Source organism: Carex rostrata, chromosome 2, assembly GCF_964058835.1.
Source record: "Carex rostrata chromosome 2, lpCarRost1.2, whole genome shotgun sequence".
Taxonomy (NCBI): Eukaryota; Viridiplantae; Streptophyta; class Magnoliopsida; order Poales; family Cyperaceae; genus Carex; species Carex rostrata.
Window position 1 is genome coordinate 3,777,227 of NC_135919.1, and position 17,866 is coordinate 3,795,092.

The 17,866-nt window shown below is 35.7% G+C and overlaps 4 protein-coding genes across 10 annotated transcripts in view; 1 reads left to right on the forward strand and 3 right to left on the reverse strand.

Annotated features, from left to right (window-relative positions):
* Positions 1–639: 639 nt before the first annotated feature.
* Positions 640–4,559, reverse strand: LOC144548916 (uncharacterized). 6 transcript variants are annotated; one of them, XM_078297638.1, is made up of 6 exons: positions 4,444–4,559; positions 3,941–4,013; positions 2,462–3,373; positions 2,108–2,354; positions 1,548–1,616; positions 640–1,419 (listed from the first exon to the last, which is right to left on the reverse strand). In XM_078297638.1, the coding sequence occupies exons 4-6, from the start codon at positions 2,201–2,203 to the stop codon at positions 1,207–1,209; spliced, it is 378 nt and encodes a 125-aa protein (XP_078153764.1). In that variant the 5' UTR covers positions 2,204–2,354; positions 2,462–3,373; positions 3,941–4,013; positions 4,444–4,559; the 3' UTR covers positions 640–1,206. The 6 variants fall into 6 exon arrangements, with proteins under 6 accessions (XP_078153764.1, XP_078153780.1, XP_078153796.1 ...); XM_078297654.1 differs by having other exon boundaries at positions 2,462–3,231; positions 3,320–3,373; positions 3,941–4,559; XM_078297670.1 differs by having other exon boundaries at positions 640–932; positions 1,369–1,419; positions 3,941–4,559.
* Positions 4,560–5,250: 691 nt separating this feature from the next.
* Positions 5,251–17,866, forward strand: part of LOC144569577 (uncharacterized) — a 48,852-nt gene continuing 36,236 nt past the window's right edge. Inside the window, exon 1 of one of the 2 annotated variants that reach the window (XM_078320020.1) lies at positions 5,251–8,011. In XM_078320020.1, the coding sequence (XP_078176146.1) occupies positions 5,256–8,011 (2,756 nt within the window). In that variant the 5' untranslated portion in view covers positions 5,251–5,255. Of the gene's footprint in view, positions 8,052–17,866 lie in introns of both variants that reach the window. The other variant, XM_078320025.1, reaches the window with a different exon arrangement.
* The window catches only part of LOC144569609 (1-(5-phosphoribosyl)-5-[(5-phosphoribosylamino)methylideneamino] imidazole-4-carboxamide isomerase HISN3, chloroplastic-like), an 85,650-nt gene continuing 76,244 nt past the window's right edge, over positions 8,461–17,866 (reverse strand). Inside the window, exons 3-6 of the mRNA XM_078320060.1 lie at positions 10,100–10,184; positions 9,631–9,757; positions 9,347–9,395; positions 8,461–8,875 (exon numbers count right to left, since the gene is read on the reverse strand). Of these exons, the coding sequence (XP_078176186.1) occupies positions 10,144–10,184 (41 nt within the window). The 3' untranslated portion in view covers positions 8,461–8,875; positions 9,347–9,395; positions 9,631–9,757; positions 10,100–10,143. The remainder of the gene's footprint in view (positions 8,876–9,346; positions 9,396–9,630; positions 9,758–10,099; positions 10,185–17,866) is intronic.
* On the reverse strand, positions 12,391–15,636 carry LOC144550638 (uncharacterized). Its single transcript, XM_078298624.1, has 6 exons — positions 15,601–15,636; positions 14,558–15,317; positions 14,323–14,481; positions 13,554–14,224; positions 12,978–13,454; positions 12,391–12,423 (listed from the first exon to the last, which is right to left on the reverse strand). The coding sequence occupies exons 1-6, from the start codon at positions 15,634–15,636 to the stop codon at positions 12,391–12,393; spliced, it is 2,136 nt and encodes a 711-aa protein (XP_078154750.1).

Below are 17,866 nucleotides of genomic sequence, written 5' to 3' on the forward strand. Positions count from 1 at the left end.
TTTTCTATTAATAATGTAAGGCATCATGACTAACACATCAAAAGTATTTAGTTGCAAATTATTTGTGCCTGTATATCATTTGAAATAAAATTAATTAGTATATATAATTTCTGATGAAGTACCATTTATATGACTATTACCATATATATATATATATATATAGAGGTTGGCTAAGATCAAAGTGGTAGTTCATGAGCTTTGGTGCTACCAATTCGTTTTTCAATTTTCAAAGTTCAAAACGTCGATCCGAACCGTTCAAGTTGTTCTCCATATTAAATTGTGCTTGGAGACCAAATTTTACATTTTTCTGAATTTTTTTACTATTTATTAAGCCACTTTGAAAACAGCTGATTCAACGGTGGCTTCTGATTTTACTGTTTTGTTAAGCCACCGTTGGATCAGCGATTTTCAAAGTGGCTTAATAAATAGTAAAAACATTTAGAAAAATGTAAAATTTGGTCTCCAATCACAATTTAATATGGAGAACAACTTGAACGGTTCGGATCGACGTTTTGAACTTTGAAAATTGTAAAACGAATTGGTAGCACCAAAGCTCAGGAACTACCACTTTGATCTTAGCCAACCTCTATATATATATATATATATATAATTTTATTTATAAAAGAATTCGACTTTAATTTATTCCTTCCGCTCCACACACTACAAGAAAATATACATTTCCCGGCACTTAAAAACGCCACTAAATACACTAAGAAACGCCACTAAATATATTTCCCGGCGCTTGGACAAGTGCCGGCAATACCAGCGTCGGCAAAAGCCTTTCCCGGCGTTTACAACCCTTTTTTCCGGCGCTTGGACAAGTGCCGCCCGAAGTTTGGCTTTCCCGGCGCTTTCGAAACGCCGCCAAAGGCTTTGCCATTATAAAAAAAATTATATCTTTTCCCGGCGCTTCCAAAACGCCGCCAAAAGTCCTGGATAGTAAAAAAAAATGAAAATTTCAAAAATTCACTATAAATCATAGAAAATTCCAAAAATGGAAATTCTTGTTTTGGGATGTTCATGAAAGTGTTTTCTATATGGCTATGCAATGGATTGGATTAATTTAGCCTGTAACCAGTATTTCTATCTGATTTGTTATTCAGGGCTGTTTTAGGCATATGCTGTACCAGTATAGATTTCTTTTGGTTTTGTTTGTGTTGAACACTGGTACAAGTATGCCCATATGTTGCTATGATGGCCTATGAGTTATCCATGGAGCCTACATGGTCTGGTCATGCATGGATCAAGATATTGAGACTTAAGATCATTGGTACAGGTATGATGGCATGTGACTTTACCCCAACTTACAAATTTTACACTAAATAAGTCAAATAATGGTATACTAACAACATAAAATAGTTTACAAACGTCACGAGGATTAGAATCTCTCATTGTGTCGCAGTGACTTTTGTAAAGAACCTTTAGCAAAAATGAAAGAACCAGAATTATTCATAAGCAAGAAAACAACAAAAAAATTCCAATTTAAGATCAAATATGCAAATATATTTTAAAAATAATATACAAAGGCAAGTGAAAAGAGTGCTTACAAGCTCTTGCATTATGGTACGGTAATACTCTATCTTCTCTTTTGAATCAAGGATCAGCTTTTCTGGAGCCTGAATTGCACCAAAAGTGTTGATACTTTTCATTAAGAATGTTTAACATGACAAGCACAAATGGAGCCCTTACTGTGACTGTTAAAGGTCATGGATAGTAGGAAATATTCTCACTTAAAGATAATGGTAAGATAATGCAAGTCAAGTCACAGACATTATAGTTTTTATATAGGATTTTGATTGCCAGGATGAAAATCCAGTATTTCCGTACTAATAAAGTTTGCTCTGGTACTCGAATGTGATCACCAATATCATGTCCATACCAGATTCTTACAGGACAGGTCCAAAGCTTTCAGAACAGTAATTTAATTTTTTAGTTCGGAAACTAAAATTATTGCTAAATTGCTTTAGCAAGGCTTAATATCCTTATACATGTTCCAACCAGCAAGTAATTACATGTATTATGTAAAAAGTTTTCCTTTGTCATGTAGCATACATGCTGTAGCACTCTTGGGTTATAGTCATCACATAGCTAGTGAAAGAAAACATACCTTTCTATCAGCAGCCACCACATCCTGAGGTTCTGGTGCTATGGTAGCAGGTGCATCCCTACTGATAGCAGTGTGATTATTATCCACAGTAGACATGCTTAACTTTGCTCGACTTGCTTCCGTACAGAGTACCAGCCAGATCAATTTAACATGTGATATTCCCTCAGATCATTGGTTATTTTTTCACAAGTTAGAAGAGCAGAGTGATTACTAGGATTTTGTTGCCAAGTGGGGTTTGCATATGCTGCTGCAGGTAAGCCAATGGTAACATCACAAGTTAAAAGAACTAATATGAAGTACCCAACCTCTTTAACAAAAAGATTTAGGAATATATGGGAAAAACAATAAGGTTACCAGAGAGAAACCAAGTCTCACGCATAGAGACGAATTAGAAGTACCAACCAAAGATGCAACTAAAGTCAGATGCAATAGAATTTAATTAACCTCATATCTGAGAAAGCTCCTCTTCTGACCTGCACTGGAACCACAAAAAAAATTACTGCAGGTCATTAAACTAGATCTTTGTTCCATAATTTGCAAAATAAAATTCAAGTGTACATACCATCAGAGAAAGAGATAGAGAGAGGGACACTTGCCTTGACTGGCGGAGAGAGACCTAACTTCAAATTATGAGGTACTTGCTATATATAGAAGCTTATGGTGCTGTTTTTTTCAGATTTTAACAAAATAACATACAAGTCCTTTGTCTTTCTCTTTGTTATAAAAAAAAAGATTGAAATAAAAATCATAAAATACTTATAAGAGAATAAGCTAAATCTGACCTTGAAAAACGAAAACAAAGCACAAATGAGGGCCTTGAAATTTTAAAAGAAAAGGAGGCCCTTGAAATTACCCCTCTACCAGAATTGGTAACGATTTTCTCAGAAAAACCTCTTAAGACTGCAATTGTATTAAATCAATACATAAAACCTAACATATGACAAATTATATCTATCATTTTTTTTTCCAGCTATATTCCTTTAGTCCATAAACTTACCTCTTTGATTATTAAACCTGGATCACTGTGCACAGTGTTACAAAAATGCTTACTTTATAAAATCAGAAAGGACATACATGTAAAAATGCCATGAGACACTTCTTGGTTTTTCACAAATGTTAACTTCCTAATGCAGCAATAGTGTAAAACAAAATTGAATTAATTAAACCATGACTGTAACTGATGCCAGTTATCAAAGGTTGAAAAACAAGTACCTCTTGATCTTCATCTTCTTCATGGTCTTCATCATCTTCTCCACATTCACAAACCTGTAAAGAGCAGATTTCAAACCTAAACCTACCTCTCACTGTTGAAATCCCATCAATTTTATCAGAACATTAAAAAACCATCTTCAGGGGTACAATAAAGCTATCTCTCATTGTTGACACTACACATCTTCAGATTGGTCTAGGATGCGCATCAAAATCGATTTATCAGAACATTAAAATATCCATCAATTTTGAAAACAAACAAAAACTGTTGGAAATACTAGCAATTCTCTACATGGGAGATCCTATTTCAAGGGTACACTTAGCATAGTTGTTAGGTTAATGTTAATTCTAGTGCTTACCAGAAAAGGCAATAACTCCTTTTACTTCTATTTTAAGGCTTAATTCTAATGGCTATAAGGATTAATTCTAGTGCTCTTTTACTTCTATTTTAAGCCTTAAAAAAAAGAGCAATAATTCTAACGTCTGTAAGGATTAAAAAAAAAAGTCTTAATTCTACTGCTTACCAGAAAAGGTTCATTTTCGGTAATAATGAAATTGCTGGTGCAGAGTTAAATAATGAATTAAAAATTAAATACTGGTGATAATAATTGAGGGACTACCAACCTGTTTATGTTTCCAGTGCTAGATGCATACAAGTGCAAGATGATGACATCAATTTAGCAAAATAATTCCAACACTGAATTTGATCAAGAATCACATATCCTAATATCAAACAGGTTTTGAACTAACATCCCCTCCCCAATCCACATACAAAAAAAATAGGAAAAAGAAAATTAGAAAAAAAGATGGTAATCAAGGCAGTCTCAAAGGAATTCTTCATTAAACATATGACCTTGTACTCAATAATAGGCATCATAAAGCATTTTCAAGCAATTCCATTTCTCATCAGAACCTCTGTAAGATTCTATATATTTTCATCAGACTTGCGGCATATTATATTAACTGACTTCAAACTTTTGCACTGGAAACACAAATCACTCGACAGGCTAATTGACTAATAGAGCAAATTGGGCAAAAATTCATAAGCAATTGATCAAATTGGACAGAAATTGGTCAAATTCCAACACCAAACTGTGACCTACAGTATATGCAAATTAAACACTGACCTTTGAGAGAAGAGAGAAGAGAGAAGAGGAATTTCATTTTGGCCTGATTATCTTTGCGTAATCTGTTTTCTCTTTCTTTAGGAGCAAAGAGAGAGACAGAGATTGACAAATGGAGAAAGAGGAAGAGGAACCCTGAAAGGCGTAGCTAGGGGGGAGGGGGGGTGGCACATGGCTGGGCTTGAGGCGGAGAGGATTTTGTGTCTGACGCTTGCTCGGCTGCCATTACAGAAGAATCAGAATCGGGGGGAGGGGGTGGGAGAGGGGAGTGGCGGAAAGGAGGCATGGGAGGCGGTGGTCTAGGTTTGAGTCGGAAGACGGAACTTTTAAGTCGCGGGCAATTTTAGTGATCCGGCGCGGATTTTTTTTTTTTTTTAACCAAAACTTAAGCCGGCGTTTCTTGCGCGATCAAATTTTCACCCACGCCATCGGCTGGCGTTTTTTCTAGCGCCGGCTGAGTTAGCGCCGGTAAATGTATATTTTCTTGTAGTGACACTAATTAGTAAGCATAAGGCTCGATCGTCCAGTCAAATTTAATCTTATAAAAAGTTGGATGGCTACATCGATGCATATGATTAACCAAAATATACGTACGTGTGTTAACACTTTCTTAGAGCTATATGTATCACGAATTGTTGTCCTAGTACTGTCGTAATTAGTACCTCAAAGAGTTGACGTATCCTTGTGTCTCAGTACCTTGCATATATTTAATCTCAGGATATCATCGCACCAACAACACCTAGCAACTTGTATAAGTAGGTGCAACTGGAAGACTTTACCGAACCATTGAGAGCTTATCACATTAACTAATAAAGATGCACAATTTCTCACTCAATTTCCTCCTCCTCGTATTCATTCAAGCCTTCCTGGCAAATTGTTGTATTGAGCATGAGAGAGATGCACTGCTTGAATTCAAAGCTGGTGTCAATGATACGAGCAGTCGTTTGGCTTCATGGAATGGCGAAAAATGCTGCAACTGGGCAGGGATCCGCTGCAACAATCAAACAGGTCATGTTGTCAAACTAAACCTTCGAAATACCTATGTAGATTACTCCTTTGATGATTGGATCTACCATAGTTTGGTAGGCAAGATCAGCCCATCTTTAATATTTCTTAGTGATATGAAATACTTGGATCTCAGCTCGAATAATTTTACTGGGAGTAAATTTCCAGAATTTATCGGCTCACTTAGAAACTTAAAGTATCTCAACTTGTCTAATACGGGCTTATCAGGAACAATACCTCCTCAACTTGGGAACCTTTATAGATTAATGTACTTTGATCTTAGCAATGGCTACTACTTTTATAGTTTTATGTTGAAAACCGATACATGGTGGTTACCTAATCTGAGGAATCTAAAACATATGGAAATGTCAGGAGTTGATTTTAAAGATTCAAATGATTGGGTGGAAAATTTGAACAAACTATCATCACTTGAAGTGTTAGTTTTGTCCGAAAACAATCTAACCCATATTCCACAATCAATCCCTTTTGTGAACTTCACCTCCCTCAGAGTGCTTCATCTTTCCGATCAAAACTTCAATACCACCATACCCATTTGGGTGGGCAGTTTACATAGTTTAAATGTTCTAATTCTCGAAGATTGTAACCTGGTGGGGCCATATCCCGCTACACTGGGAAATCTAACTTCTCTAAACAAACTTGAACTCAGTGATAATTCTCTTGTTGGCATGGTACCACCACTACATAGTCTAACAAAATTAACCGACTTATCTTTATCGGACAACAATATAGAAGGAGATATTAGGGAGTTATTATTGGGCAAGTTGTCCAATTACACATTGGGGAATCTGGAGTATTTAGATCTTTCATCAACTAACTTATCTGGAACTTTGACAGGGTGGATAACGGATATGACAAGTGTAACTCATCTTGAGCTTTCAAATAATAACCTAAGTGGTACAATACCAATTGATATTGGAAATTTAACAAATCTTGTCTATCTTGATCTTGGTTGGAACTCATTCACAGGACTACTATCAGAAGCTCATCTAACTAGTTTGTTAAACCTAAAAGTTTTATACCTCCACGAAAACAACATAACTATTTTAGTTGATAGTGATTGGACCCCTTCTTTTCAACTGAATACTATCTGGTTGAGTTCATGCAAACTAGGGCCAAAATTTCCCTCTTGGCTCCGAAGACAAGTAGAAATTAAGGATCTATCCCTGATAGACACTGGAATTGATGATAGTATACCCAATTGGTTATGGAGTTTATATTCACTTAGCAGGCTTTATTTGTCACAAAACTTACTTAGAGGGAAGTTACCAGCCAGCTTGGTACACATGACCAAACTCATGGATATGGATTTGAGTAATAATCGACTTGAGGGCAAATTACCATTTCTTCCTACAAGTTTGGAGTACCTATTTCTTTCCAATAACTCCTTTTCGGGACAATTGCGTAAAAACCGTAGGTCACCATATAAGAATAAACTGATCGTATCGAACAATAACACTGTTGAAATGGTAGAGTTGTTTCCTTGCGGATTAACTAGTTTGTATTATCTTGATCTCTCGAGTAATAGTTTATCAGGGCATCTTCCTCCTTGCTGGTCTAACATCAGTGACATTGTAAATCTTGCAAATAATAGGCTCTCTGGAGTTGTGCCCAGCTCTTTGAGTTGTTCAGTCACACTAGAAGTGCTTAAGCTTGAAAACAACAGTTTAACTGGAGAGTTTCCATTTGATTTACAATTTTGCAGTGGATTAAAACTGCTTGATCTTGGGGAAAATAGCTTTCACGGGATAATACCAGATTGGGTAGGAGAAAGCTTTCAGCAATTGCAAATTGTAAGTTTGCGGTCCAATTTAATTTCTGGTAATATCCCATCCAAATTGACACAACTCAATAATCTACAATTCTTAGATCTTTCCAATAATTACCTTATTGGCCCACTGCCAAGAGGCTTGGATAATTTTACTTCGATGAGTCAATTGTTCTCTTTGATAAATGGTGATATGTATTATTATTATATGAGTGTAAATGCAATTACCAAAGGTTTGATCCTTGAGTATGATTATCGAGGCCTTTCATTTTTTAAGAGTATGGATTTGTCAAACAATAATCTAACTGGTGAAATACCTAAGGCGATAGTTGTTCTTGCTGGTTTATTTAATCTAAACTTGTCTCACAATCACTTAATAGGAAATATTCCACTTCAAATTGGAAATATGACATCTCTAGAGTCACTCGACTTCCACAAGAATAACCTATCAGGGACTATCCCACAAAGCATATCCACTTTATACACTTTGGCAGTGCTTAATTTTTCTTACAATAATCTATCTGGGAGCATTCCAAATGGGCATCAGTTGCAAACCTTTAATGACCCATCCATCTACAGTGGCAATCCATACCTATGTGGACCCCCACTAGAGACAAGTTGTGATAGCAGTGTGGGACTTCCTTCGAGTGATGGTAACAATGATTCCAATTCAAAAATTACCGATGATAGGGACAAGTGGTTATATTTGTTCATCGAGTTTGGGTTTGTGGGAGGATTTCTAGTGGTGTTTTTCATTCTACTATTGAAAGTAAAGTGGAGGTATACTTATTTCCAGATGGTTGATAGTATGTTTGAGAAGGTATATGTTATGGGTGTTATAATAAGACAAGAATTGGGTTGTAGCTCACTATGGTTGTTTGTAACAGTCAGTAGCTCTTCTCTTGAGTTTTTTCACTTGTTTAATTCACCCAAATACACTTGATAATCTCATAGATTAGTATATAAAATTGTGAGAGAGTGTGAGAAAGAATGTTATTGGCTTGATAATCTCCTTATATTGTAAAACTATTTGTTACAGTGATTTTGTGCCGTGCTCCGTGGTTTTCTCCCGAAAGGGTTTCCACGTAAAATCTTGTGTCTTTTTTATTTTATGGGCTTGATTGTTTGTTGTTGTTGGTTTCTTGTGTGTTTTTTATATTTCTCTATTTGCTCGCCAAAGAAAGATCAATTTTAATGATCTGAATAATTTGTCATTTGAAGCAATAACATTAGGTTTTGGCGATGAGCTCACCTAAGATTTGATGATCTTAAGAACACCCTATTTTTACTCTTCTACTACATCAATTTATTACTCAAAAAAATATAGTATTCCACTAGTTGTTGACCTTAATTAAACAAATACATTTCTCTAATCAGCATTAATTAATTACTCTCCATTGCATAAATAATTTGATCAAGAATAAAACGAATTCAACTCAAATTTTGCTCCCGAAAAGGTCATTGATGCTATATATTAACCATGATTTGTTCATTATGCCATGCTACAAACTTATGATAGGATAGGTCACCTCCAAATATGTCGAGAGAGCTACCGACTGTTACATCAACTCGGCCCCTACCAGCTGTCTTTATTCTCTCGAGGTCTTCCATTTTTGATACACCTCCAGCATAAGTTACCGGAATCTACAATACCAGTTACAAAATTAGGGGAATCCAAATGAGATTAACCCTTTGTTGTATTTGCAAACAATATGAAACCTCTATATGCTAACAAGAATTTTTTTTATGTAAGCACAAAGTAAATAGAAAGTGACAGGTAAAACAAAACCTAATTAGGAGCTAATTTTGAAACTAATTTGATTCGATATAAAAAAGAAAGTTTATTTTAGTTGATTTGGCCAACTCAGCATTGATTTCAACAGTGCTAACTGCTAAATTATTTACAGAAAAAAAAAACTGCAAAAAGGTTCTTACAAATATAATAACGACAAAAAAAAAGCCTACTTTCCTCAAAAAAATAAAAATAAAAATAACAAACTATTGGTCTTCTAAGAAAGTCTAATTCAACCATAAAACCAACATTTTTCTTCTCAACTTTAAATAAGATAACGAGAAAAGTGAAGGATTCAAAATATTTGAAAGTGTGTTACATACTGGAGAAAGAGATCCAAGCATAGTGATGAGCTCCTCATCTATACCTAATCTGTCGTGTTATAAGAAAGTCGACATGAATGAAAGTCAACAAAGTAGAAAGCATACCTTCTATAACATTAATTATACAGTTATATCCAGTATATGACCAACTAGGTTGGGTGAAAGGATGAACTACCAGTTTTATTGCCTTTGAGTTGCTCAACTAAAACTTAATCCAATGAAACCTTAATTAAACAGAAATCAAAAAAGGAAAAGTCATATATGATATGGTGAGAAACCTTCACCTTTTCCCCTCTACATCAACTCCATGCACCAAAAACTCATCAGCATATGAAACCAAAAATTCCAAACTTTGAGCATCTACAAATACATCACTAAACTTTTGCCATCTGTCTGTCAATATTTTCCATTCTGCATTACAAAAAATAAATCAAAATTGGACATTGGAAAAACCAAAATTAGCCTCAATCAAATCCAACTTAAAAAAAAATAATCCTCAATCAATCACAAGTTATACATTAAGCCCCAATTAAACTCAAATTTGTATCAACAACTGCTGCATGCGCTACACAATTTTGCCTTCAACCTCATGAAAACCAACAGACAGATACTTTCTTCAAAATTAGATGCAATTATTTGCTTCCTTATCAAACTGACAGTACCTATCATAAGCTCAATGCTTACTCAAACTTAAAAATAAAAAATACAAAAAATTAACTTGATTAAATATGCTTAAGAAAAAACTTGATGTACCCTTTTTCAACAACTAATATCCAAAACAAGTTTTTTCCGCCCTATCATTCCTTTCCAAACGTCAAATACTGGCGACAAATTAGAACTGCATAAGAAATACAATGTTAAATCAGATAATCTTCTTCACCCGTAATTAGGGGTGTTCATTGGGTCCCTTTTATTTGTTTTGTTTTCAACTGAACCGAAAAGGTTTGGAAATGGTTTGGTTTTTTGGTTTAAATGGTTCGGTTGAATTTTTGAAATGCTTCGGGCTTTTATATTTGGTTCCCTTTAGATTTTTCAAAACCAAAAAGATCGAACCGACTGAACTCTATATGGTTCGATACTATGTTTTAGTGTGATCAATGGTTTGCTAAGTTTTTTTGGACTTAAAATGAAGAAAATTTTCGGTTTGGATATTTTAAAACATCTAGATATTTTGTATGGAATTAAACAATGTGTGTAATGTCAACAACTGATATAGATAATTCATATTAATTTCTATGATTATTAAATGTATTTTTGTATGTATTGAGTTTTGACCATTTAAAATTTAATCTCTCTTACTTTGGTTCAACCAAACAAACCAACATTTACTTTGCTTATTTTGGTTTGGTTGGTTTGGTTGGTTTGGTTATATTTTTTAAACTGAATAGAATTATGATTTGACTACTTTAATTTGGTTTTAATCGAACCGACCCAATGAACACCCCGACCCGTAATTGAAATATTCATGTCGCTCTCACCATATACCAATAAAAGTAAGAAAGGTAGAAGAATACAAATATAACTTCTAACCAGGATAAGCACCCCTCTAAAGCTGTTACCTGGCTCAAAGGATCGACACCAAGCATTATGACATGGCCACCAGTGAGATTGTCTCTTTTGTACATATTTGCATAGTAGGCAGCTGACTTGTCAGATTCAAAGTTAGTCACAAGAGAGAGTTCCCATTTTCTGATGAATCTCTTAGTTGACCCCACAATTTGTTTCACTTTTCCCTAAGAGAAAATAATAAAGTTCAATTGAGGGTTTGGTCAGAAATTAAGTTTATTGAAGGTTATACCACAAAATGGCAAAATATCATTCAAGTAAAATACTGGTCGGGTCAAGTAACCTCACAAGGAGTGTTTCGAGTACTTGGAAAAAGATATGGTAACCAGCAAGAATAAAACAAGAAAAACTAAAATAACATAAAAGAGCAAACAGAAAGATTGCTTTAAACCAAAATAGTACATATCCATGAAAATACATGTTTGTACCTATTAGTGGTACAGAAAGAGTGAGGTAACAGTATGCACTTTTACCTACGGGTTTTTCCTCAAAAAAAAAAACAGTATGCACTTTGGTCCGTACTATGGATCCATATCTTCATTTCAAGGTCTAAATAGTTCATCATGATCTCCATATGAAAATCTATTTGGAGGCCAACTTTTACATTTTTTTTAATTTCTTTACTATTTTTTTGGATAGGTAGAAAATCACTAATTTTGAATGGTCAAGAATCTTTAGATCAAGTAATATTGTACCTCTTAAAAAATAGTAAAAAATTCTAAAAAATGTAAAATTTGACATCCAAGCACATTTTCATATGAAGATCATGTTGAGCAGAACAAATCAACTGTTTGGATTTTAAAAATGGAAATATGCATCCATAGTACGAACCAAAATGCACTATACAAAAGATGGTATATCCGATTGCAGATATAATTCAATTGACTGGTACCAATCAATCTATCATAAATCAAACTTTTCATCTTCAGTTGATTGCATCAGTTCATGATAATTCTATTCATGCAAATAAACATCTAGTTAGTATAAATTTAGAATAAACTGTGAAATAAAAGGAATACCATTAGGGAGGTGTTAAATTCAAGAAGTTTTCACTAATTTGCTGAGTATTAATTTGAAAGTTACAATTACAATTACCTCATTCCACAAGGTGTTAAATTCATGCACTTTTCTTATACAAACAGGAAAAGGCATAAAGAAAAATATAAACAATCAATTATTATCTTCATTCTTCTCTGGTTCCAATACCAAACAAGGATTTCACATATTCTCAACAGGACTATCTCTACTAGTCTACTAGATCCGAACTCAAAAGAAAGTTGGCCTTATTAGTACCTTGGGGCAAGGCGGCGTGACTGAGGAGATACAGCGTGACGGAGGAGAGGCGGCGCTGGCGCGAGTGAGAGAGAGGCGGACCGATAGGTGGCCAATAGAGGTAGAAAGATGCATACTGACTTGCTGAGAGTCGAGAGAGGCGGGGTGAGTTTGGGCCGAATTTTGGGCCCTGTTCGGATCACAACTCATCCGACATTATTAAATTCAACAAGGTTATCCTTTGATTATCCGAAATTTTTAAATATAGCATAATCCAAAAAATAATAAATCAAAACACTATTTTTCAGCCAAAATTATAAAAATGACATGGCCGAATTTAGGAAAAGCGGCCAATATTTTGGGCCGCTACTATGGGATGCGGGCACGGCCGCTTCTAGGGGATGTGGCCACCCTGGCTATTTAAATTTTTTTTTGTTTGATTTTTTGTTTTCAATATTTGTAGTTATAGTTGTGTATGGTGTTTAATTTGGAAACCGAAATTTTATTTGAAATATTAGATTAAGATACGCCTAAATAAATATTCCATATAAGTACTACTAAATAAAATTCTTAAAACTATTACAACAAACAAGCAATGCAATCACAACATAAAATTGACTACTAGATAAAATTATATTGCTTCCCTCTCTCTCTAACCTGAAAATTGACAAACAAAAATATACATGTACATATTAGTTTTTTTTAAAGCTGCAATTTAATTTAAAAATATGAGTTAACTACCTCGTGCATCTCGAGCAGCTCTGTTTTGTTGTTCTTTTGTATCTCGGCAAACCTGATGTCCTCTCCTTCTATTATGCAGTAAATCAAGCCACATCGGAATCCTATTGACTCGCCTTCGACCCAGAGTAATATTTTTGTCATTTGGAACAAGGGTTGGGCCTTCATTTTGTGGCCAATCAGACTGATTGTCATACACATGCCATTCACCCATCCATGTGTTGATCAGTGTCTGGATATGGTAGTAGTAATGTACAAACCTGCCAGGGTCGATGCCTCGGAGACGGCACACTGCCAGAACATGAGAACACGGTATTCTGTTTAATTGCGGCTTCTGGCATGTGCATGTAACCGTGTTATCATCCATGATTACCACCGTGTATTTGTAATTGGCCTTGGTAAACCGGCCAGAAGCATCAGACATGTATGCATTAACTTTATCTTTTGTGGATGTTACCTCAAACTCGTTCCAGTTGCCAAATCCACCGAGCGTTGTCATAGATTGTGACCTCCCGCACCGTTTGTTAATCAACTACGAAAAAATTGATGATATTAATGTATTTAAATAATTGAATGAAAATAGAATAATTTACAATTAAGAAAATAAAATAATTTCATGAAAATAAAATACCTTGTGCACACGACATGAGAACTGTTGACCCTGGCTTGCTTCAAATTGCACTTTTGTCCTCCTTTGAGCAAACCATTGCTGACACTTGTAAAATGTGTCCTCAATTATTGCTGCTACCGGCAACCTACGAGATGACCTGAAGACATTATTGAGCGACTCGGACCCGTTTGTAGTCATAATTCCCCAACGGTAACCCCCATCCAGCGCTTGAAATATCTTCCATGGTTTTGGACACTCATTCTCATCTTGATCCAGATACTTACGCACACCGTCCAACCAATTCAAAGCACGGTCACATACATCCCCCATTGCTTGCATTCCTTGCTCATATTTCCTCATCTTCCTCTTCGCCACACATATCCTGAAGTACTTGATTGCTTGGTCATTGCAATGGTTATTCTTCATGTTTTCTGCTATATGAGTAGCACAAAGACGGTGAACGCACTCATCCTCGTCTTCCTCATTCCATCCCAGATCATCCTGTCTAAACACCTTTTTTATTCCCTTGCCCCTGTCAGTGATGACACACACAAACCTGGAGCGAACTACATTGCGCCTCAACCATTGCATGAACCATGCACAGTCTTCAAAATTCTCCGTATCTACCAAAGAAAAAGCCAACGGAAGGAGCTGATTTTCTGCATCGTACCCGGTTGCAATCAACATTTTACCTGTATTAAACCATAAAAAAAATAACTAAAAAAATGACATATCAATTTCGACTACATTTGAATAAATGAAATGACATATCAATTTTGAATTTTATTACCTTTGTACCGCCCTAATAAGAAACATGCATCAACAGTGATGACAGGTCTCAGGTGTTGAAAATCCTCTATGCACGGTCCAAATGCCCAAGCCGCCCTATAAAAGTACCTGTAAGGTCCAGGCTCACCAATTGGATATGAGGTCACATCAAACAATGTACCTGTCAATAAAACAAATTAACAAGTTCCACATTTTTTGTTTTCAATGTTGTTGAAAGAAAATAAATAATATAATACCTGGGTTTTTTCGCTTAATTGCCTCCAACAAGGGGACTATAAGCGCGTATGACCCCTCCCAACTACCAAATTGACGGGCAATTGCCAACTCCCTTCCACGCCGTAATTTGTTGTACGCAGGTACCTGACCGTTGTACGTTTGTGCAACCGCGATTCTGACAGCATTGATACTCAAATCCACGTCATTTCTCATGTGCGCGGTGATGCAATCGGCAACCATACCAGCCGTCAGCTGTGCATGATCTATTCTTGTGGCATCCGCATGACAAACATGTTTTGTTGGGCACCTGGATACTTTCCATTGTGTACCAAAACCAGTGGTCCTTGCTAATATGTACCAACCACATCTGGGGTCCCTGCACTTGAACCTAAGGCGTTGTTTATCGCTGTGCATATTTTCAATCTCTTTATTACAAAGAATGTGAAACTTGTAAATTGCAGCTTTCATTTCCTCCTTTGAATTATAGCATTGCCCCTCTGACAATTCATTCTCAAATTCTGCATGTCTACCAAACAACCCCACATTTGCTTCCTGAAATCCTGATAGGTCATTGAAAGCTGCAATCGGGTGCTGAACCCCGCGACCCATTATCCGAAACCCTTTATCAACCTTGAATTTTTTGGGCTGCCCGAGCACAGGCCCAGTATCTTCCTGGTCACTTCGATCGCTCATGCAAGCAGGATCAACATTCCCCCAATTTTCCTCTGCCTCTTGTATTTCCGGATCCACCGTCTCCTCGGTTTCATCCGGATCACAAGGCTAACCCCAATGAGCAGTCCGACTAGTACTAGCAATTTGGTCAGGTTGGGGTCGAGACCGACGGGAGGGCCGACTAGTAGACCGTCGGCCCTCCTGAATTGGGGCTTGACTACTCTCAGGCATGTCAATCTGCAAAGGGGTTTGGGACCGACGAGAAGGCCGACTAGTAGACCGTCGGCCCTCCTGAACTGGGGTATTACTACTCTCAGGCATGTCAATCTAGAAAGGGGACACTAGACTTGAGGAGCTTGACATATTAAACCCCATTAGGGCCTGTTAGAACCTCACCACCAGTGTAAACTGATACCATTACAGCCATTTTGGTCTGAGTATATATGAAAACCTAAAATTACAAATTAACTAAATTAATTACAAATACTGAAAAAAAAATTTGAAAAAAGAGAGAAAAGAAAAAACTTACAGTTCAGCTGAGAAGAAGAAGAGGCTCGGTGAAAACGACCCGTGAAATGAACTCTCTTTCCAGAAAATGATATTTTATAGAAATGTCGGTTTGGACCGCATCCGCTAGAAGCGGCCAGGGTGGCCGCATTTTCTAGAAGTGGCCGTGCCCGCAGCCCATAGAAGCGGCCCAAAATATTGGTCGCTTTCCCTAGATGCGGCCACCAAAAAGGTGCCCGCTTTTTCTAGATGCGGCCATGTCATTTTTATAATTTTGGCCGAAAAATGGTGTTTTGGTTTATTATTTTTTAGATTATGCTATATTTAAAATTTCGGTTGATTATATTTAATTTCCTCAGTTTCAGCAAATACTAAATTAGGCCCATAATCCTCAATTATAAACCGAGCATTTTTATTAATATCCCTAAAACAAATCAAAATTTTAAAAATGCCCCTGTCTCCCATTTTTTTTTAAATATGCCCTGACCGCTAGAATTACGGGCGGCCCATTCCTCTAGTGAGGCGCCACTCCCTGGGGCGCCCCATGCTATTTTTTTTTTTTTTTTTTATTTTTTATTAAGATTTTAGTATTTTGATTTGAATAATTTTGTGAAAAAAAAGTTTTCTTATTTAGAGTGTATGCCAAAAAATAAAATATTTGATATATTTATGAAGTGATGTCGTAAATATTTATAACTTTGAATTTTTTTGGTGAACTTTGATTTTATTTGTCAGTTGGATATTACAAGTCTAAATATAACACTAATTAAGGACTTGGGATTTATTATGGTTTTTATAATATATGTATAATACACACACACACACACACACACACACACATATACATATACTAGTATTTTGATTTAAATAATTTTGATCTAAACAAGATTAGAGTGTATGCCAAAAAATAAAACATTTGGATATATTTATGAAGTGATGTCGTAAATTCATATAATATGCAATAATTTTTTTTTACGAAATTGATTTTCAGTGGTTCGTATAAAAGTTATACAAATTCAATTAATTTTATATATAAATATTTTCTTATAATTTTGAACGAAAATTTTAACTGAGAATTTTTATTTTTTATTATGTATGCATGTATATGTTGATGAATGTCATTTGGAGATGCAATATGTTGGAGATCTTTAACCAAGAGACATCATGTCATGGATCACATACATACTCTTTTTTTGATATGTTGGATCTAATACGCCTTAGTTTGTATGAAATTTTGGTCCAAACTAGATCATAACCAAGCATTTTGGCAATTTGAGCCCAACTTACTGAATTTTGGGCAAAAGCAAAAATGTATGTGTATCAAATTATAATTGTAGTATGGACCAAAGCAAAAATGTATGTGTATATGTATATGTATACTAATATTATTTGCTAGTTGGATATCACAAGTCTAAATATAACACTAATTAAGGACTTGGCCTTTATTCAAAATAGTAGTTTAGAGCTATTAAAATAGTATGTGTATATATGTAGCTTTGTATATGTATATATCACTAGTGGAGAACATACAATTAGTGTCGCCTTAAAAAACCGACACTAATACTTTAGTATCGGTCGTTTACAAAAACTCGACACTAATAATATTAGTGTCGGCTGTTTATAACTGGCCGACACTAATTGTTAAGTATTAGTGTCGGCTATTTATAAAAAGGCGACACTAATACTTAACAATTAGTGTCGGCCATTTATAAACAGCCCACACTAATACATTAGTGTCGCTTTTTTATAAATAGCTGACACTAATACTCAGTTATTAGTGTCGCCTATTTATAAACAGCCGACACTAAAGCTATTCCAATTTCATTTTAAGTCCCGCGCACCTCTTTCAAACGCACGCCTGGGGTTTAAAACATCTCCTTCACTTCACTTCACGCTTCTCTCCGATCTGATCTTCTCAAACCTAGCCGCTTCTTCTAGGCGAATTCTAGAAGATGTGATGCAATATGGTCTTGCGCATGCTTCACGAAAAGGGGCGTAACTTTTGATCCGTCCGTCGGATCGGGCTGAAATTTTGACAGGAACTCCACAGCCCAAAACCGGATGCAAAACCAATCTATGATTTGTTTCGCCATTTGCGGGCTCAGATTCGCGATCCGAGTCTTCCTTCATGGACTTTTGGACCTTTCTTT